The following is a 22532-nucleotide window of genomic DNA, read 5'->3' as shown; positions in this document are numbered from 1 at the left end:
TTGAACCAGTTACGCGGATTAAATAATTAAATAATTGCCGAAATTATGCTTCATACCTTTGAAAACAACGAATATTCCAAAAGATTCTTGCCATAAAATGCATCTTATTTTAAAATTGTGAAATATCTTGAACGGCGAGAAAGTTCGTGCATGCAAGAAAGCTTCAAGAATGGTTTTAATCCCTGTACAACCTATATACCCTATTTGGAAGTGTTGAATATGGATTTCTTATCATAGATAGTGGGGTAAAATCTTGGGGTAGATCACTTGTGATGAATTTTTTAAAATCAGCGAAATTAAATGCATTTATTTCCATCAAAATAGAAATTCATAATGTATTTTGCGTTGCGTGCAATGTTTTTGCGTTGCGTGCAATGTTGTTTGCGTTGCGTGTAAGACGTCAAAACCCTACAGAAAAACTAGTCCTACATTTAACAAAACGTCGAACAAAGTGGATCAGCGTAGGACGTTTGTTAAACAAACTTTTCTGCGAGGGAGTGCAAAGCTGATGCAAAAATGGAAATTAAATGCATTTTTTTCTAATTTGATGCAAATTTGTTATACATTCTTTGAGTGATCTGCCCCTAGGGTAAAATTCTGCTCCTTTTCACTGTTTGTAAAATAATTGATTTTAAACAAATTTTAAGTTTTTTTTTACAGGTGAACACATTATATTTGAAGCCTGGATGTCGATAGATACCACAGGAATAGCCCAACATAATTGAATTTTGTGAAGTATGCTTAGATGCCGAGTCGGTCTACTTCAGTTCATTTAGTATTGTGCATTGCCGTATAATTGACCAGAGCTACTACTCTCCACTCGTTCTAGACAATTATTTTTTCATTCATGTGACGTTAAAACTCTGAACAATTATCCCCCTGTTGAAAACGAAACCATTTTTCACTACCACGGTCTTTCATTCTGCCACCATAAAATACGCACATTCTAAGCAGGGGCTTATGTGTAAAAATGTTCAAATAATTATTTTTACATATAGTTATATAAGCGCAAATTATTATTATGAAACTGGGTGGAATTATTATTGAAAAAAATATCAATTTAATTTAACTCCTATCTTAGTCCATTGAATGTAAACATGCAATGTGTGCCCAACAGATGCTTTGACTGTGTGTGTAGCAAGAGCCCTATTGGTGACAATTGGCTTCTTATTTTTCCTTCGACATTCTTCTTCTCGCACTTTTTCACCCTGCCGAAGTCTTCCGAACAGTGTTGCTATTTTTATTAATGAAAATGGAGTCTTGTAAATTTATTTTATGCCGGGTATGTTTTGTATCTTGAATCCACTATATTGATGAAGGGCACCGTTTGTCTGTGTAGCGGCTGTTTAGTAAGGTTTGATGAAGCCATTATCTGAAAAAATTTAGATTATGGTGTGGTTTCTGTCTTATTTTTGTTAAAGTTAATCAATCACATATACGGTAAATGCATGATAAATACTTGCTTCACTTTGCGTTCAATTTCTGTTCAATTTAGTCATTTTTACTTTTTTAACTTTGTCGGTAGACTTGAGCGATTCGTAGTAATGCTGCCGAAGCTCGACTCCTGCCAGCAGAAGACAAAAGATAAATCCGTAAAATATTAAGCCTGTTTCTAATGACCCTGCCACTTCTAGTTTTCCGATCTGAATATTACACATCCTTGCTCTCACTTGTGTACTATGACTCTAAATTGTCATAACTTTCCCTACTCGGCAATTTCTAGCTAAATGAATCTCGTTAAAAAGTAAGTAGGTAATTAGAATTTTTATATTTACTTTGCCTAATATGAAAACATTATAAGTACATATTTTCTACCATTTTCAGGATTCGAAATGTCCAAGCATATGTATGATTCTTTGCATACGAATTCTAAAGTTCAATTCGATAGACAATTGCGGTATGTATTACTGACGTTTTATTAATTCACATTTTTATTATTGTATGCTTTTTATACACTTATCGTTTCTGGCAGTGAAATGTACTTCGATGATATTACACATGAATTTTATAAACCCGGAACTATCATAAAACCAAATCTAATATGTAAAACTCTAGAGTATATTGCTGAAAATGGTGGAAATTCATTGTATCACGGAAAGCTTGCGGACGAGTTAGCCGAAGATCTGAAGGACTTGGGTAGCATTATAACCAAGAAAGATCTTGAATCATATGAGTATTTGTTGTGATGAGATTTTTCTTGTGAGCTCTTTGCCTAATCATTGCATATCTTTGCAGTGTACGATGGAACGATTCCATCCCAATTGATATAAATGGAGATACCATGTACGTAATTCCGCCACCCGCCTGCGGTGTTCTAGTTAGCTTTATAATCAATATCCTGAAAAACTATAATTTTAAGCCTGATGATTTATCTACCGTTAATTCAACTATTCTCACCTACCATCGCATCATAGAAGCATTCAAGCATACATATGGCAAACGAACTCTAATAGGTGATCCAAAGTTTGTTAATATCGATGATGTGAGTAGTATGTGCTACTTATATGTTTATTACCTTAACCGCATAAATTACCTTAACTTTAGCTTGTTCGCGATCTTACGTCGCCAGAATATGCTGAAAAGATCAGATTGAAAATACATGATGATAGTACAAAGCAACTGCCACAAGATTATGGCGCCCAATTCTATATGGAGGACAGTCACGGAACAGCCCATATTTCTGTGATAGGTATGTTTTAAGTAGTACATTCTGGAGCAATAATTTCAGATATATTCTGACAATGTTAAAATATGTACCTGGGATGGCATACAATTTTTGTAGTATGGAAGGTTTGCGAACAGGTATTCAAAGGCTATACTACTTTATAAATATCTTGGAAACCTTTATAAATACTATGAGATTATTAGTTCACTTGCCGTATTCTAGGAGGAGGGTTATATTGGATGCTGGTGATCGGCTGCAACCATTGGGCCGCAACCATTGGGTCTCCATCCCAATGCACTAACCCTTATTCTTCCCTGGGCTATGATGGCGTTCCAGGAAGATCGCATTGGCTACAGTGGTCGTACCACTGCCTCCATCACAAGCAACGCATTTGATCTATTTTACTTTCCCCACTGGATACCACAGGTTCAAAGTTTGTTTATCGTTTGAGGTTTCGCTGATTTTAGATTATTACCTGTTGGACTTAGGTGGGAGACAAAGCTAATTAAGGTTTTCGATTTATATTCTTTACCCAGTTAACAAGGACGTGACGGAAGCCAACCCGCCGTTCGAATTAAAAAAGTTTTTTTTTTGTTTTGACGTAAGTAGCAATACCTTATTTAAGAATTTTGATTGCAGCCAACGGAAAAACTAGGGATGAGTAATGTCCGGGAGTTGACGTATCATACCCACACTACTTTAACAGCAAACGGAAATTGATGTAGGACTATGCGTTGACGTATCATACCCACACTACTTTAACAGCAAACGGAAATTTTTGGCGGGTAGCCTAGACAAAGTTTCAATAGCCTACCGATCGCCAGCATCTAATATAAACTCCCTAGTCGCCTTTTCGTTTACGGGGTATTATTAAAATTCTGCTAAATTTACACTTTAAAACTATATATTTCTTATTAATAACTTATATATATATATATATATATATATATATATATATATATATATATATATATATATATATATATATATATATATATATATATATATATATATATATATATATATATATATATATATATATATATATATATATATATATATATATATATATATATATATATATATATATATATATATATATATATATATATATATAAGTTATTAATAAGAAATATATAGTTTATATATATGCTTGGAAATGTTACACTCAAACACTGAAGAAGTATAGTTAAATCTGCGGCAACTGAGTCGGGCGCATTCGGTTTCCAAAAAACTTTTCTAAAATCCCGGAGGAGAGGAGGGGGTTTGATGAAAATCGTTGATTTTTTGAAAATGTTTAAATTTCATGTACGGTTGATAAAGTATTGAAAGTTCAGCTCCCTTTTCTTTCTGAAATGCGAATTGTCGATAGTCTATCGGATTTTTGTTTTCTAGAATTCCGACAAGGCGGCGGTTTACCATACGCTCGAACACTTTTCCGGAACAGCTGGTTAGGCTGATTGGACGGTTCACTTGCTTTCCTGACTTTCGGTCCTGGTTTTGGTATTGGCACAACGATACTTTTTCTCCATGTTGCTGGGAAGGCGCCCGAGGACCAGATCTTGTAGTATGAGTTCAGGAGGGCGGTTTTAACTTGCAGTGGGAGATGTTTTAACATTGAATATCCGATTTCATCTGGACCGGAAGAGGTGCCTCGTCCGGTGTCCAAAGCTAGCAATAGTTCCACCATCGTAAATGGCTTATTACCCAAGTAACAATTGAAGTTTTATAGCGCGCTACAAGTGCAATCTAAGTTTTATGAGTGGCTATAAAACTACATTAAAACTTAAATTGTTACTAGGGTATAGACCTTCAAATCTCCGTCGTCTTTGAATACGGCCGGGATCGCTTCACTCCTGGCCTTGATTCCCTGGAAACTTTTACTGTAGTTCCTAGTCGCTGATGAGCTCTCAAAGTAGCGACCGCTCTCGTCCGATATCCTAACGGGGTCGTCAGTCACGGAGTCACCGATCGCAACTGAATACCCGATGGTTCTACGCTTACCGCTAAGTGCGTTTACCAGACGCCATAGCTAGTGTACAGGGGTTTTTACTCTCGATACCATCTATAAACTGTTTCCATCTTCGGTTTTTAGCTTCCCAAATCACTTTACGACAGTTATTTCGGGCTGCTTGGAATGCGCTCAAGAGTTCCGCTATTTTCGGATGATTTGGTGGTGTCTTCTTGAACTTCCTCAGTGCTTTTCGACGCTCCTTGATAGCTGTTCGCGATTCGGAGTTCCACAAGTGAACTGCGCGTCTGCCCGCTTTAGTGCTTGACCTTGGGATGCTTTTTTCTGCTGCACTCTGCTGGTGGTTCTTTCCACCAACTCCTCTACAGAGTATTCTACATCTCGTGTGATTCATTCCAAGCAGGAATCTTCGAATGCCTCCCAGTTCGTCTCCTGGTACTGCCATCTTCTCCTTCTCGTTGTGGTGGGTGGGGTGTCGTTGGTGGTTATCTCGATGGGGTGATGGTCGCTACCCATTGGGTCGGAATAACTTCTCCAGTTCAAGGCATTGATTAAATCGCTAGTGCAGAGCGTGACATCAATTGCCGTGGCAGTGGCTCATCGGGAAAAGGTTCTGCTACCGTCGTTCATTACTACCAGTCCTTTCTCCTCCGCAACGTGCATTATTGATTAACCTCTGGTGTCATCCCGATTGGATCCCCACGTCGCGTGATGTGCATTAAAGTCTCCTTCCAGAATGAAGGAGCGATTTAGTTGGTCGATTAAGTTTGATAGTTTGGTTTCAAAACCATCAGCTCTATGACTCGGCAAGTAGATTGATATTACCGTTAATCGAAAGATGCCTTCGATAATAGCCCCCATACCAAGTAGAGGGGTATCTAGCTCAATGATCGTATACGGAGTATCGATGTAGATTCTCAAGTCGATTGATTGGTATATGTTTCGATCGGATTTGAGAATCCATTTGTATTGCCAGCTAAGCCAGTTGTCTGGACATCGACCTGGTGCTTAATGTGTCTCCTGGATCGCCAATGTAGTTGGAGGGTTGTTTCTTGTGAGTATTTCCAGGTCGCTTATATTATTCCATAACCCGTTGATGTTCCACTGCAGGACGATTTTTTGCAGTGGGTTAAAGTTATTAGTGCTTGCAGGGAGGAAGCAACTGCTTTGACTGGTGGTTCTATTTATGGATGTGGGCGCCACTTGAGTTTCTGGGAATCTTCTGTTCGAAATGTTGTCTATCGGTTATGAGCGCTATCGCTTTTTGTTGGCAGCAGCAATGGGACCTACGGGAGGCCTTTCGACGTGTTGGATGAGTCGGAATGAAGCGTTCTACGGTTATTTCGATGCGCTGGGTTGTAGTCATCGTCACCATTGTCGTAGTTCGAATTGCAGTGTTGCAATGCAGCTTGTAGGTTCTCCCAAAAGATGTCAGGAGAAAAAGCATGTTGTGTAGCGGCTATCGGTGCTAAAGTAAGGTTGGTAATGTTCTTCATACTTACTGCCGTTCGTTGAAAGCGTGGGCATCTCCCTAAAGTTGTAGCTGCAGGCTGCAACGGAGGTTGTTTCGTTTGTGCGACGATCACAACTGTAAGACAGTGTCTCCATTATGTCTTCTAGCGAACGTCGAGTTGTTTGGAGCGAAATGTTGTTCTATATGACTCATATTTTCGTTTTCCTTAGCATTGGTTGTCGTGTTCAGCATGGGGTTCGTATCGGTCGCACTGGGAGGTCCTCCATCAACGGGTTGGGGTATGGCGTCCCGGATGCATTCGCTCGCCAGTTTCACTCCCATTAGAGGGAGTGAAGGGGGTACTGCACTTTCCCCGCATTCAAACCGATTGGTATTATTGTTGGTTTGGTTGAACATTAAGGTGATTGTAAGTTGAATCAGTTTTGTGTTGCTGAGGAGGGACAGGGTTGTTAATACGATACATTTTTCACGATAATTTATCGGCATTACTCGTAAACGATAATGTATCGTCATCGGAAACTCCGTTAACGATAATGTATCGTCGCCTTCATTGTCATCGTCGATAATTATATCGTCGTATTCATCGTCATCGCCGGTTCATCGGTTATCGCGATACATTTTGCGTTACTTTCCCGTTTAATGGAGTTGAAGTTGATGCGGGGTTAATTTTCAATTGTTTAGAAATAAATGTAGGACATGTTGTTGGCAGTTGAAAATCAATAGTTTTGGACATTTTCTATACACAGCGGGGTCCGATGATGCGTCAAAATGAATTCGAGTAAGTTGGTGCACAGAAGAGTCCCAGGTGCACAGTGTTTCCAAGCGGCAAAAAGGTGATCAAAATTGTTTTGACTATGAAGAAAACAAATTTTGAGCTATTGTGTAATTAGTAATTTTTATCACGCGAAAACATACATAGAAAAAACTACTAAACCACTATTATTAGCCCATTCTCAATTTACGCTACACATTTGAGTGGTGTGGTGATTAACAGATTTTAATATAATTTTATTTTAATTTAAACTAGAAGATTTTGGATTTTAAAAAGGAGAATATACATATTTCAAATGTTTGATTTCCTTTTCCAGTTGGGAAGCTTTTAGCCCACTCCTCCGTTTCTTCTCTCCACTATGTAACAAGATGCTTCATGCTTCCTTCTTTTGCCCTTAAATATGTAGTGTAATTTAGTCGAAACGTAAAAACCTGGACTAACATATTTTTTCTTTCTTTTTAATAAACCGTATAAAATATTCTTCTTTAGTCCCTCGACAAAGCCTCATAATTCGTTCTGATCATTTAGTAAAAATTTCCCTTAAGGAGGTCTTACAATACAGTATTTTTATTTTTGTCTATTTTGCATCTCTAAGATAAGAAATAAATGCTAATGAAGGAATTTACTCGAATTTGACTTGAACGTTGGCTAGAACCCACCAGACGGTTTTGATAGTGTTTGTTTTACAGATTCGTATTGGTATAGCTTCGTCTGCGTAAATTTGCGGCTTCCATACCAAAATATTGGTTTTTGGACACTAAAACATTCGATAACTTCTAAGTTGTAAGAGATAAAAATTAACTTACATTATAAAAATTCTGTATTTTTTATGCAGAACAAAATCTTGGAGCATTTTGAAATTCTACTAAATTGCCAGGAACAGTATTTTGAAAAAAGCAATTTTCAAGGGTATATCAAATAAATTTCCACAAATGTAACTTAAAATCGACAGATAGACACATAGTCTCTTCAGCGAAGTTAATACTAAAGATATACTCAACAACTTTGCCAAATAAAGTTTTTTTTTATTTCTATAAATGACCAAACAAAAACTTGCTTCTCAACTTTAGAAGGATTAATCACCCAACTAATGCTTTTCAAATACCAAAAATATAAATAAACTTTGCTGAAGACACTATAGCTAAAAAAATGTTTTTTCGTGGTTCAAAGAATTTCATTCACCTTTTTGCCACTTTGGAAACAGTGTGCACTGGTGGATCCTCCTGTGAATTGAAAACATCGATTTTCAACTGCCAACAACCTGCCCTTCAATATAAAAAGTTCGCTAGTCTATTTTGACGCACCGACGGTACATTGAAAATACCCAAAACTATTGATTTTCACTTACCAATAACTTCTTCAATATAATTAACTTTCCCCAAAAAGTTGAAAAAAATCCATTTTGACACATCGTCGAACCCCCTGTGTTTTGAAAATGTCCAAAACTATTTTGTTTGTCAACTGCCAATAACTTTCCCTCCAATATGAAACACTCTAGTTCCATTTTGACACATTTTGCATAGAAAATGTCCGAAACTATTGATTTTCAACTCCCAACAACATGTCCTTCAATAGTTATTTATTTCTAAACAATTGAAAGTTAACCGCATCAACTTCAACTCCAATAAACGGGAAAGTAAGGCAAAATGTTTCGCGATAACCACCAATGAATTATGACGATGAATCCGACGATACCTTATCGCTAACGGAGTTTCCGATGACGTTGACGGGTGGTTAACGTTATCGACGATGACGATTAATTATCGATTAACAACCCTGAGGAGGGAGTTTCGTTACATACTTCCTCGAAGTGCATAGTTGGGTCCACTGAAATGTTGTACGATTCTCGATCGTCGTCCGAGTCTTCTATGGTTACGTGTTAATCAGAATTTAGTTGAATCTTTACGGTTTTCCTTTTTGGTGGCGGACTTTCGCCAGCTTGCATTACTGTATAGATGGTCGGGGTGCTATCTGCATTATTTTCAGTTGTGGTTTAAAGATTTCGTGATCGTTTTGGATCATTTTGTAGCGTGTCAGTGTTCATTGCGGAGTTCGCCGGAGAAGATTGTCTGGTATGGTTTCCTGCCGCGGCAGTATGTGCTTTTTTCGCTGCTGATGCCATCGCACAGAGGAGTAACTGGGGTCAATTCCTGGCCAAAATTATTTGTTGCTGCTATTGCTTTTATTATGCCTTAATATGAACAAAAAATAGACTAAAATTGGTTTTTGGAACAATTTGGCAGCTATCCACCTACCAGTGCACAGTGGTCCAGAATGCAAATTTAGCAGGAATTTTAACTTTTTGCTAAAATTAAATGACTTAGCCCTACAATATGTTTGGCAAAGTTGTTGTACTTTGCAAGGCCTTTCTTTTTGTTTAAACCGATGCTAGGGTGGTTCTAAATTTAGCAATATTTACATTAGAACTTTTTAACGGTTTGAGATATAGCTTTACTGTCATCGATGAAGTTGTAGAGCAACACATTTTAGAAAAAAATTACTGAAGACATGCAAGCTCTTGCTTTTATATTTTCCATTGCACGAGAAATTCAAATGTAAGCTTTAGGGTGTTCCTTAAAAAACGGTTTTATTTCTATAACTTTTGAAGTTTTTATTTTACGCTAAAGTACCCTTTGGATTATTTTAGGGCGCATAATTTGCTTTTAAACACAAACTGCTTAACTTTTTTCGTTTTAAAGTTACAAGAACTTTTATATAAAAATATAACCTTTTCAAATAGAATTATCTTCGATTCGGGCACTCAACATTGAATACTATTACTTTCATATGAAATAGCATGATTTGTAGTATAGATCACCAAAAAATGGCAAATACGATATTTTTTATATCTTGCAATATTTACTCAAAAAATTGTTTATTTTTAGTAAAAAGTATATATAACTTTCTAACGAGCGAAGCTTCAATATATTAAGACAAATTGTTCTCCTTCAATATAACTGAAAGTATTTCTAGAGTGATCTTAATGAAAAATCAAAACTGCAAAAGTTATACAAAGAAAAACATTTTTTAAGAAACACGCTAAATGTTTTTGGTAAATTTCTTGTAAAATGAAAAGTGTACGACATAGAGTTTCAGTGTCTTCGACACAGTTTTTCAAAATTTCATTATCTTCAATTTTGTGGAAGACAGCGAAACTCTATCTCGAACCATTAAAAAGTTATTTTTCTGATTTAAAAAAAATAGAACCACCCTACCCACTATTTAAAATAATAGAAAAGTATTGTAAAGTGCAATATTTTATCATGAAAACGAAACATTTTTTATTGTTCACCGTGAAAGTAATTTTAACACATTACAAAGAGTCAATTAATGAAAAACCCAATTTTTCATATAACTTTTCCAGTTTTCATTTTTTTACAACCTATCCTTCAGATGTTTTTCAGACTTTTTGAAGACGAACATTTTATTCTAATACACGAAAACTCTACCTTTTATTGTTGAGAAGATATAAGCACTTAATATTTCAAAAATAGATTTTTTTAAATCAATTTTATGAAATTTTAAAAAATATCGTATTCGCCATTTTTTGCTCAATTATAACTCTAATCATGACCTTATTTATAGTTCAAAAAGAATTATTTTTTATTTGCCCCAAATGAGTGATATTGTTATTCAAAACAACCCCATTTTTGGCGAAAAAGTGCTCTTAACTTTTCAACGCAAATAGCTAGATATATAGTGCCATGAAACAAATTATTCGCCTTGAAACAATCTTAAAGTTGTCTGAAGACTATTTCAGTTTTTAATGAATACAGCAAAAGTTATTGGAAAAAACTGTATTTTGAAGAAACACCCTAAGCTCCGACTTTAAATTTATTGTAACATAAAAAGTATGACAAATAGAGCTTACATGTCTTCAGCAAACTTTTCCAAAATTTGTCGTTCTACAACTTCGCTGAAGGTCGTTTGGCTCTAGCTAGAATGATTAAAAAGTTAATTTTTTGATCTTGGTAAAATTAGACCCACCCTAACTGTTGTTTTAATAAAAAGAGGGGGCCCGTAAACTACGAAAACTTCTTCAAAGACTTAATAAGGCTAAGTTGTTTAGTTTTAGTAAAATCTCAAAATTCTTGCTAAATTTGCATTCTGGACCACTGTGCAGTGCAGAGGTCAACTTTCTATATGCTTTCGAATACTAGTAATTTTAAGGTGATCTTTGTGAATACATTTGGTTTCCAGTTGCAAAAACAGTTGATCGGTGGAAAAAGGGGAAGAAAAGGGACGCCTGTGCATATTTCTATAGAGATACATTTTGAAAAACATAGTACTTCGTCCTACAGCATTTTGGTGTACCTCAAATTACTAAAAAATTCAATATTTTCAATTCACTTGGAATCTGTGGATCGGATACTACGTTTTTGCGTTTTTTCCGTTTTATTTTGACTGATTCAGCCGATAACATCCTCAGAATATATAATTAAAATGATTAAATAACCCCTTAAAATATCACCACTTTGCATTCAAGCAAAAAAATCTTTAGCAATTTTTGGCATGCTCCTAATTTTGCCACGTTATTCAGTTTAGGTATGTAAAAAAATATAACGAAATAGAACATCGAAAAAGAAATATTTTGGTTATTGGCCAGGAATTTGTTCTAGTTACTCCTCTGTGCATCGTGATGTTTGGCTTTGAGCTTCCTGTTGGTTGACTGACCTGTACGATGGTATTTGTTGCTTGTTGTTGGCTGAGATTTGATTGCTTATATCGAATGTGGTGTTCCAGTTTGGTGACATAGTCTTTCATCTTCTGTAGCTCTTTGTCTTTTTCATTCATCGCCTGAATAAGTTTATCCATTTGTTCATCCTTCTTGGTCATCATCTTAAAGATAGCATCGGTCTTGTTTTGCTCGCAGGACGGCTGAGCTGGTTGGGCTGCCATTGATGCGTAGCTCTTGTTGCCGGCAGCAACTCGTTTTCTCGCCTCTGGGAAAGGTAGATTATGGTCGATCTTCACTTTTATCACCTCCGTCTCCTCCTTATACACAGGACATTGCCTGTTGCTTGGTCGATGGTCTCCTTTGCAATTATTGCAATATTCTGCATTTTCACATGGCTCGGCGTGATTGTCACTCGAACATTTACCGCATCGTGCAGGGCCAGGGCATCTTGCTTTTATATGACTATATTGGAAACATCCGTAACACAACATGGGATTCGGATAATACGGTCGGGTTCTTACACTTAATATACCAACCTTCACGGATTGCGGGTATGTTGTCTTTCCAAACGTCAATATGATGGTTGGTGTGTTGACTTCTGTGCCATCTATTTTACGTTTGATTCGACGAATGGCCATCACGCCCTGGCTGGACAGATGGTCTAGGATCTGTTTATCTTCGACTGCAATCAGGTCAGCAGAAGAGACTAAACATCTGGTAGAATTCAAAATTGGGTGCGGAATGACAGACACGGGAGTATTGTCAATTAGTTTCGTCAGATTCAGCAGTTTGGTCACTTGCTCGGGCTTCCTTGCCTGTAGCGTGTAACGAGTACCTTTCGCTTCGGAGGAAGCACTCTCGATGAGTCCTGCAGCATCCTTCACACTTTTAATGACGACGAAGGGATTCTTCGGTAGAACCGCATCGCATGTCCCTTCCATCATCAGGATTGTTAGCGCACCAAATTCGTTTTGCTGGTCCATATATTCTGGAAGACGCCTACCCAATGGCGCGGGAGACCCCCCCCCCCCCGCTGAAGGAGGCCATCGCACTGTGCGGCCTTTCTTCTCTGCTGGTTTGTCACCTTTACCCGATTTCAGAAAGGATTCGCCTTCAGATCCGTAGAAATGTGAGCAACAGTCACCTGCTGCCTAGCCCAAACTGATTCTTTTTGCAGTTTCGCTGCTTATTCCCGAGTTTCTACAAGTCACGTCAACGCGCGGTTGTTAACTGGTTCTCGGAGGGAACGCACGGTTACCCACAGTCCAATTTTTTTAAATCGACTGGCCACGTGATTTGTTAGTTTAATGGAAACGCACGGTGGTCCACTTTTAAACACTATGGAAACGCACTGAAGTCCACTTTACAAGTCTGTTCTCCTGCTATGTAACTGAATAAGTAGTCACCATTTTAGTTTTCCTGTTTCCCCGCTGTGGTCGCGGGGCGGGTCCACGACCCTCCCCAATCAGTGGTAAGATGTACACGCGTGTTATAGGATAGCTCAGGAACCAGTAATTCGTCCGGATGGCGGAGTACCACTTCGGGGGCGTAGCACCCACGACAAACAGTGGAACACTTAGCTAAGTACCAACGATTATATCCTATTAGCGTACACGGAGCGATGAGAGAGACGTCTTTTCGACCCGAGTGTTGCTTTCGAACTGCTATTGAATAAAATTCAATAAGCGACTCTTCACTGTATAAGGCAGATTCTTCAGGTTGGCCACCGTCAAGGGCGCCAGCGTCAGGGGAAGGGGCGCTAAAATCACGATATGCTTTATAAAATTAGAAAGGAAATATCACTAAATAAGTCAGGACTATGTGGCATTTCCAGGTAAAGTATTGTTCGATAGTCGAACTGAAAAAAGCTAATGTAACCACCAAAGCACAGTGATGCCACTCAGAACAAAAGTTGGCCAAAATCCTTAAATCTATCGAAATCACTAAACTAGATTATTTTAGTACCCTGGATTCCATTTCGGCAAATACGGCTTCATAAAAAGTTTTTTTTGAATTGTGGGCCCAACACACAAATAAGGAATTTCCTACCAACATAGAAAAGGTTAATTTTGGCTTTAGTGTTACAATCTGGTTGGACGGTATATTATTCAAAACCAATACATTTCAGACATTTTCCTGATCTTTGCAAATTTCGTTTGTGCTTTCTATCCCTTTAAAAATATATCGTTTAGTCACTTCCATTTTTTCGTCTGTGTTAGATATATTATATACGTCTTGTAAAACATCTCTTCTTTTTAAGAAAATTTCTATATAATCAAGAAAACGAATGATTATAATAAATAAAACACATCAGATCTTATCATTTCTTACCATTATTATTCGAAGTCATCCTTAAAAATGATCATCTTAGCATTTTCAAAGTTTCATCTTCTGTTATTATGTAATTGGAAAACATTTCTAAACATATTTATAGTACGATTTTTCAACATACTAAACAGTAAAACGCATAATGAATTTGTGCACGCAGATATTGTACCCTAGAATGTATCGAAGCAGCTAATTGCAGCGCCAGCTTGGTTTATTCAAAACTAATATGATAGGAAACACACATAATTGCAAAAAATTCTTGCTACTTTTGTTATTTCACCGAACGTTTGACGAAAAATAGTTACCTATCAAGCTTGGCGCAAAATGGCGCCATACACCACTATGATATTCTGAAATATGATGAAATTTCTTATAATATACAACTAATGGAGTGCTTTTCCGATTTTTCCTTAATCCAAAGTTCACGTTCGATGCATATTGAGGTAGCATGCATGAATTTTAAAGATATTTGGAATTAACTTGCGATAAATATGTTGTAAATATAATTATGAGTTAGAAGTGTTAAATGAGCTGGAAACCTGAAAATATCTCATTTCTAAACAGATTTCAACATCCAAAAAACACTTAATCATAAGAAAAATATTTTTGATGATGAAAATTGAATTTCATATTTTTAGTTTTGGCCAGCTAAGCATCACTGGGCAAAGGTGCGCAAATACGGCGATTTCAATCAAGGGGGCGTACACTAATTACGTAAGGCTTTTTTAAAGCTTTTCAACACCCCTCCCCCCCTCCCCCAGACAAGAGTTCGTAAGATTTTGGTGAACTCCCCCTCCCCCTACATAAGATCTTATCATGACTATCGTAATAAAAAAATCGAATTGTTAATTCATCAAATAATAAGATAGCGAAAACGATATGTATACAATTATTACAAGAAAACTCATGACAAAATTTAACTGTAATCATCTGCAGAATTTTAATTGCATGCCAATCTCGCCCAGTAGAAAGAATAACTGTTGTCAGATATTCAGTAACTCCAATTTGGTCCACATGATCTGCTTTGCTATATTCCACTTCCTTTGAATCTATTTTCTTGTGATGTAGAATTTAAAAGAGTTTATAACCTCTTCTGGCATGAATTTATTCTGAGTTCCAACTGTGACGCTTGTCGTACGCATAGCTCCGAGTTAACCATCTTCGAATTTTCTTGAATTAAAATACAGTTCACACTCTGGAAATATTCGACAGTAAAGATCTTTGACAATAGCATGTTAGAACAGTTTCCAGATACCTTGAGGGTTTGAATCGAACGTTTGAAAAGTCGGTCTAACAACACGAAGGGTACCAACACCTCTTAACTTGCAAGGCATATTGTGACTCCAGTTCCCGAACAGAACAATGTACAACCAAAAAATTACTCATATTGCTTGATATACAAGGATTATATGGTACAAATGAAAATAGTTCCCTTTTCTTATTAAAAAGAATGTTTTCCGTATGGTTTTAATTTTTTAAACTTGTTTTATGATATTACGTAAGAAAGGACTAACCCTCCCTCCCCCTCAGATAAGAATCTGTAAGATATTTTGAAAGTTCCCCCCACCCTCCCATATGCCCTTACGTAATTAGTGTATGGCCCCCAACGTGGTATTGGTTTTATACCACCCCAGTCAAAAAGGGCAAGTTTCTGGCTAACGGGGGGTTATTTGCCAACTCGGATGCGCTAATTTCCCTTCAATTTTCCAGCAAATTGCTGGCAATTAGGGGGCTATTTCAAATGCAATATTTGGACGATTTGCCGCCGTCATTTTTTTAGCGCTCTACCCGCCCTTAAATCGCCTCCAAATCGCCCAGGAAACGCGCCATTTAATTGCCCTTAATTGCCTAATATGAAAATTACAAGTAATACTTATTTTCGGATTCATTATCTACTCACATAAACTTATCAGTACACTAGGTAATCACCACAAAATTATAGGAAGAATCAATGGTGAAATTAGTATTGCACACCAAAACTTATCACAATCTGACTTTTATTAAGACTGCAGTTCAGAGATCTTGTTTCACTTTACTTACACACGATTCCACAATTTCCCACATTCGTTGGCCAAGTGATGTGCACTAGACAAACAAAATACAAGCGAGAACACGCGAATTGTTTAAAAAACAATTTGAAGCTAAAGCCAAACATGAACCGCCATGTTTGAAAATCGATAAAATAACCAAGTTCATTTCAGCCGCCAGAAAAATTGGCTAAGTGTTGAAATTGCCTTTAAATCGCATTCGCAAATTGCATTTATTCCTAGGGGTAATTAGCACAGGCGAGTTGAGTCAAACGTCAAGCTGTTTAAATCGTCTGACCATGTTCGTCCGCATTTTTTTGACCAGGCAGATGTTGATAATGAGAGCATCACTACTAAACATCTTATGATTCAAGAGTCTAACGACCTGTTCAGGGTATAATCCAAACAATATGTGGAATCGTTGGATTATATGCGTTAAAGTTTGTGTATATTTTTTTTTATTAGGAATCCTACTCCCTGTTGTAGGGGAAAATGAAACTTTGCATTTCATTTGCGATAAATCTGCCAGTTTAGGCCTTAATCAAATAAATCAGATATGAAATCAACGGTATTGTTATTAAGATTTGCTAATGACAAATATAGACGAAGACTTCTGTGTAATGGAATCACTTACTCCTTTATGGAAGAATGAAGCTTATATTCTTGAATGTTAACGACAGACCTGGTGATAGTGAATTTGAGGAGGTATTTGATTACGAGTCCGCCAACTATCAAAGCTTGAGGCAAAAAATTAGTGCTATAAACTGGCAAATGATTTTAACGAAGGAAGAAAATGTTGAAGCTGCCGTAGACATCTTCTACAAAATATTATTTGAAGTCATTCACGAAGATATACCATTGAAAAGAAGAAGGCGTCACTATAACTCAAAACATCCCATCTGGTTTAACAGAGAAATCGATAATTTTAAAAATCGAAAGCAGAAAGCACACAAAATCTTCAAAAAATATAACAGCGAAGATAATTTAACAAACTATTTAAATCTATGCGATCAATTGAACCTTGCCATTGATATCGCGTTTGAAGAGTACAATGCAAGAACAGAACGCCAGACTTGTTATAAACACTTCAACACACAATGAGGGCTAATATTCCTCCCTCAGGATGAGGTAGAAAAGAATGATGCAACGAGAGCATCTCTACCGTTGTGTGTGAGGACACGAAAAATGAGGAAGTTCCTCTCTTGCTCAACGAAATGATGTAGATAAATATTTTATTACGCATGGGATATTTGCTCCGTGGAGGAGAGTGGGCTACACCTCATGATGATTCAAGAGGAGTTTTGTGATGTCCTCACACGCCTTGTGAGGAGGTAATGATTAGTTGCTATGAGGTTTTGTTTTATGGGTTTGATGCGTATGCAAAGCTTATTTCTGATGTATATTTTTGTTTTTGAAATGAATGTATAGTTAAGCGTTGCATGAAGCAATTCAACTGTTTAAATATATACATAGTTTTCAAATATGTATAGGGTCATGAGCCTCTTTTCGCCCTATTACAATTAGCTCTTAACCCATTTGAAACCATTGGTTAGAGCAGTATTTGCCATATATTTGTACTATCTTTTGACTTGAATGGTAGTGCGATATTTTGGGCACCCGATTAGAGTTTTCGTTGCCCTCAAACAGAAGTATTCCACTATTCTCGGACCATTTATTATTTTACTAGTGGTTCTTGGGAACGAAGCAAACGTGTTGATGCCAATTTATAGAAATTTAATCGATTGTAGGCCTCGTAAGTGATAAAATAGTACAGTACCCTCCTTAAGGAGCCAAAATTTGACAAGCGATCTATTATTAAAATATAATACTCGTTTAGGAAGAAGTAGTTAGGTATCAAAAATTGCTACGTTTTTTGACATATTGTACCCATAGCCAAGCTAAAACGTGACACACATGTTTCTATTGAAGCAAACCGTTTTTTCGTTACGCACTGGCCAGGTGGATTAAGAATTTGTTACCAAAGCTTCATCATAACTCATTTCACGGTGCTATAGTGATTTTTTAACTTTTCAAGTGAACTAGCATAGGTTATAGTGCAACACAAAAACTTTTGAAAAATGTTGCATGCCCCCAAATTGATTTATAACAGTATTAAATGCTCTTCCGAATTACTATTAGAACCATGACGTGCCTTTGGAAGAATGTTGAACCATTTGCATATTTGTCATGAAAAAATGCAAAACATGACAATTTTCTTATTATTGTCGCAATTTAGCACAACATTTCTTTCATAACGGAATAATACAGCATACCTTTGGAAAGGTGTAGTTTATCTCTCTAGAACTTTCTAGAAATCGGTTAAGACTGGACAACGTAACTAATGTTTTGGTGCCATAGGTCCCAGAAAATGTTTTTGCTATAAGTGATGGTGATAAGGAGTAATGAGAGCAGTCTTTATTTTTTCGAATTTTCCATAGCACTTTGAAGGCAATACATTTGTTAAAAAATCGGTTAACATGTTATTTTAAAAATAATAATGATGTTGTAAAGCACTCCCGTAGGTACCTGGGCAATTATGTGAGAAAGAACTCTGCGAAATTTCTAAACGATTAGTATAGGAGGTTTTAAGTTACTGTGTACACCGCATTTCTTCGAGTTTCCTCCTGAAAAATCAATGTCACTCACCCAATTTTTAATACTTTGCAATGAAAATTTAAGAAAATATTGTGCAAATGTTGGATTCTTGTAATGGAATTGATTGAATAGGCGAAGGCTAACGTATATCCTACATATTTCATGAACTCATCATTTCATTATATTTGCTAAACAATCTATTTAAAACATAATTTCACTTGTAGGGGGATTATTTAGTGAAATCAGTATCAAAATAAGAAGCTTCGTCTTCTGCTCCGAATACAGGGTAATGAGGTTAACCTCTTACATAAAATAAACCCTATCATGGTGGGTGTATCACTAATTTCTAGGCCTACAATTGATGCAATGCGTATAAATTGGCATCAGTAGTTTTACTTTACTCTTAAGAACCAATATAATAACACAATTGGCATTATGCTATATTTATCCGTAGTGGAGAAAAATTTTAATTAAAAACTATTTTCCTCCACTAACGAGAAAATGGTTTGAAAGCACCTTTGCGCGTAACGGGCACAAAACCTATAACTAATCTATTTATGGAAATGCGTTCCGAGTTCGAAAACAAAATTTGTGCATCTGATTGAATTGGTATGAAAGCTGTAAAATGTTCGTTTTTAAGCGCAACGAAAACTAGAATCGAGTGTTCCAATTATTGCCTTACCTTTTAAACCAATGCGTTGAACAAAGATGGGAAAAGCTGCTCTAACCAGCGGCTACAAATTAGTAGGGTGATAATAGAAACATGACGAAAATAGGCTCATTACCCTAGCTTTGAAAGTAGATAATCAGGATAGTATAAAATTTTCGACTATGTATAATTTTAAATATTGATGTCGATAATTATCACATTTAAAAAATGTATTGCCCATTGGAAATTTATCCGCATAAACTTTCTACTTTGACATTTAGTAACAAATAAACACAAACAACTATTTTTTTAAAACTTCATTAAACATTCATCATCATTCTAAACATCAATATCTTGGAAACTAACCAGCCAAAACAATCTATAACCCTTAAATGCGCAATGTTGTTTTAAAACAACATTGCGAAAACCATCTCAAAATTATCATAGTAACGTATTAAAGACGTGAGAAATTTTCAGAAAATTTGAAAAAAATTGGTTTGCGCCTTTAAGGGATAATAGAGATAAAAACGAAACTCTTTGATAACATTTTTTAAAAATTTTATTGAGAAAGAACGCTAGAATAGAATCGAATATTATGTACCCATTTTGGAAGCATATTTCATGTTGTATTAGATTTCAAAATTAAAATATTTATCTTCTATTATGGTGTTATTGAGTTTGACGAATAGTATTGATTTTAAATTTTCCGAGTTTAGTTTTGTCTGATCGTTAGTTAGTATTTTCCCAAGGCCACTGAATCCTCGCTCAATTGAAACCTACACCTACCTGCACCACAAAAATAATACTTATATCCCCATCCTACGCAGCAGACAAAATTCCATTAAGGCTCAAGTTACCTCAAGGCTTGGTAGTATGCGTAAGAAAAATTGTGTTCAGCTTTGCCACCAGATTATCCATTTAAACCTTTTCAAAACTCTAAAAGAAGAATATCAGTCGATTTATTAGATCATCACGATTCAATTCATGCAAAATACCTGCTGGAAAAACCATCGGCTTAGCTGGATGGTGCTTTTGAAAAAGTGGCTGTGATTTTTTATCACACTACCACACCGAGCTGGGGTACGCACCACAACTGCGCAATGAAAAAACCACAGCCACTTTTTCAAAAGCACCGTTTAGCTAAGCCGATGGTTTTTCCAGCAGGTATTTTGCATGAATTGAATCGTGATGATCTAATAAATCGACTGATATTCTTCTTTTAGAGTTTTAAAAAGGTTTAAATGGATAATCCGGTGGCAAAGCTGAACACAAATTTTCCTACCCACACTACCAAGCGTTCAATTCTAACACATGCTTAAAAAAGGTAACTTGAACCTTAAAACAAGAAAGGGAAACAATCACTCTCGCGCTCCACACTCTCAGCATTTTGGAAGAGAGATTCCAACCCATCTTCAATCAGTTTTGCGCTCTCGCCTTTCCTGTGTGATGCACATAACATCCTCTAATCATTGAACAAGTCATCACCTCTGATGATGAGTTTGCTTGTTGAGTGGGAGAAGAGTTTTTTTCTGCTATTGGAGAGGTGTGTGAAGTCCTCCTCAGAATGTTGATACCTCACCTCATTTTGGCATCATGAGTGATGCTCCAGCAAGCCTGCAGAACGCAATATAAAAACATGTCCAAAAACTTCTTTAATTACGTAAAAACTATCATAAAATTGGATTATTTTCCAACAGAAATGCATCTTGATGGAAAGGTAGGCGATAACTCAGAGGAAATCTGCAACATTCTTCCAAGAAGTTTACACTACATTTTCGGAGAAGGATCGAGAGCGTGAATACTTTTCATTTCTCCTAGAACTTTCAAGAGATATTAATATTAAACAGATAAAAGTACATACAATCATGGATGCTTTAAAAACTTGCATAGTTCCAAAGTCCGGGACCTGATGTCGTTCCACCGGTATTTTTAAAAACTTTGTCAATGGAACTAAACGCTCCTTTATTTTGGCTTTTTAACATGTCTCTAGAATCAGGTTGTTTTCCTAACACATGGAAAAGCTCTTTCTTAGTTCCAATTTTTAAAAATGGTAAAAAATCCAATGTGCGTAATTATCGTGGAATAGCTATCATCTCGTGCATTCCAAAGATTTTCGAGGCAATTGGTAATGAAAATTTATTTCACCAAATCAAGAACGGAATTACCCATATGCAACATGGTTTTTTCAAAGGGCGTTCTACAAGTAGGGGCATGAAAGAGCAGACTGTTGGCAACATCTCTAATTTTTTTTTAAGTGTTTGAAGCGTTGTCTCCATTCTTATAGACAAAAATATGAGACGCAGAAAACCCGCCAACTTACTCCAGCCCCGGGGTAAGTTGGCGGTATGTGTGGATACTCCAAAAACTAAACAATTAAATGGAGATTCAATTACTTCAAGGGTCCTTTTGGAACGTGCTGAATGTCTTTTCAAAAAAACTGTATATTAACCAACATTTGCTATTATATTTCAGTTTCAATATCCCGGTATTTTGACTTTGACGCGTACTCCCTATTCAAAAGCAAATTTTCGAAATTCTTTATGCGATTGGCCGGAATAAATGTCTCCTTCATTGACGAGATACACAAGAAAAAGATTTTTTTTACTTTGGAGTGAATTCCAGAAATAAATTTTTTTGATGACTTTGTTGCACTGAAAATAGTACCGCCAACTTGCCCCGCGTGCAGCGCCACAAACAACCGCATATTTTATGAAAAACTATTTAAAAAATAACTTTTGTTCGTGGATAGATGTAATATCTATACGGATACTGAAAGCTCTTGTCATGCGCTATCAAAAATATAATCATTCGGGAAAAAGTATTTAAATAACGCGATCTAAATAACGCGAAGTATTTAAAATTTAGAAAATTTACTTGGTATGCTCGAAAACACAATATCACCCACAACTTCCACCAAACAAATCGTTTTGCAACAAAAACACATTGGATAATGGGTTTCCATTAATTTGAGCTAAACAAGAAAAGGGAGCGCTATATATCTAATAGAAACAGAGAAAAAGGGATTCCGCCAACTTACCCCAACCGCCAACTAGCCCCGGACTCCCCTACAAATCTACCCGAGTTCACTAACTACACATTAACAGCAATGGATAACGAAAACCACGTAGAAGCTCTTTATACAGAATTTAGCAAAGCATTTGATCGCATCGACATGCCCATGCTACTTTTTAATTTATAAAAAATAGGTTTTGAACCAGAATTTCTTACAATCATATCTTACAAATCGTGAACAAGCTGTTAGATTTAAAGGAATAAAAACAATCCCAGTTCAGGTTACATCAGGTGTCCCTCAAGGTTCTCATTTGGGTCCGGTATTCTTTATTTTATTTGTTAACAAATAAGAGATCTAGG

At 36.4% G+C, this 22532-nt stretch overlaps 1 protein-coding gene across 6 annotated transcripts in view; it reads left to right on the top strand.

Annotated features, from left to right (window-relative positions):
* LOC131690236 (glutathione hydrolase 1 proenzyme-like) overlaps positions 1–22532 on the top strand; it is a 679522-nt gene that overhangs the window by 506069 nt on the left and 150921 nt on the right. For all 6 annotated transcript variants that reach the window (XR_009305552.1, XM_058975998.1, XM_058976080.1 and 3 more), the window contains 4 exons: positions 1825–1897; positions 1973–2173; positions 2236–2482; positions 2545–2689. Coding sequence is in view for 5 of the 6 variants with exons in the window: in XM_058975998.1 (XP_058831981.1) it covers positions 1825–1897; positions 1973–2173; positions 2236–2482; positions 2545–2689 (666 nt within the window). In the remaining variant the exon portion in view is untranslated. The remainder of the gene's footprint in view (positions 1–1824; positions 1898–1972; positions 2174–2235; positions 2483–2544; positions 2690–22532) is intronic.

The sequence above is a fragment of the Topomyia yanbarensis genome, chromosome 1, assembly GCF_030247195.1.
Source record: "Topomyia yanbarensis strain Yona2022 chromosome 1, ASM3024719v1, whole genome shotgun sequence".
Taxonomy (NCBI): domain Eukaryota; kingdom Metazoa; phylum Arthropoda; class Insecta; order Diptera; family Culicidae; genus Topomyia; species Topomyia yanbarensis.
This window is presented reverse-complemented; position numbering and strand designations above follow the sequence as displayed.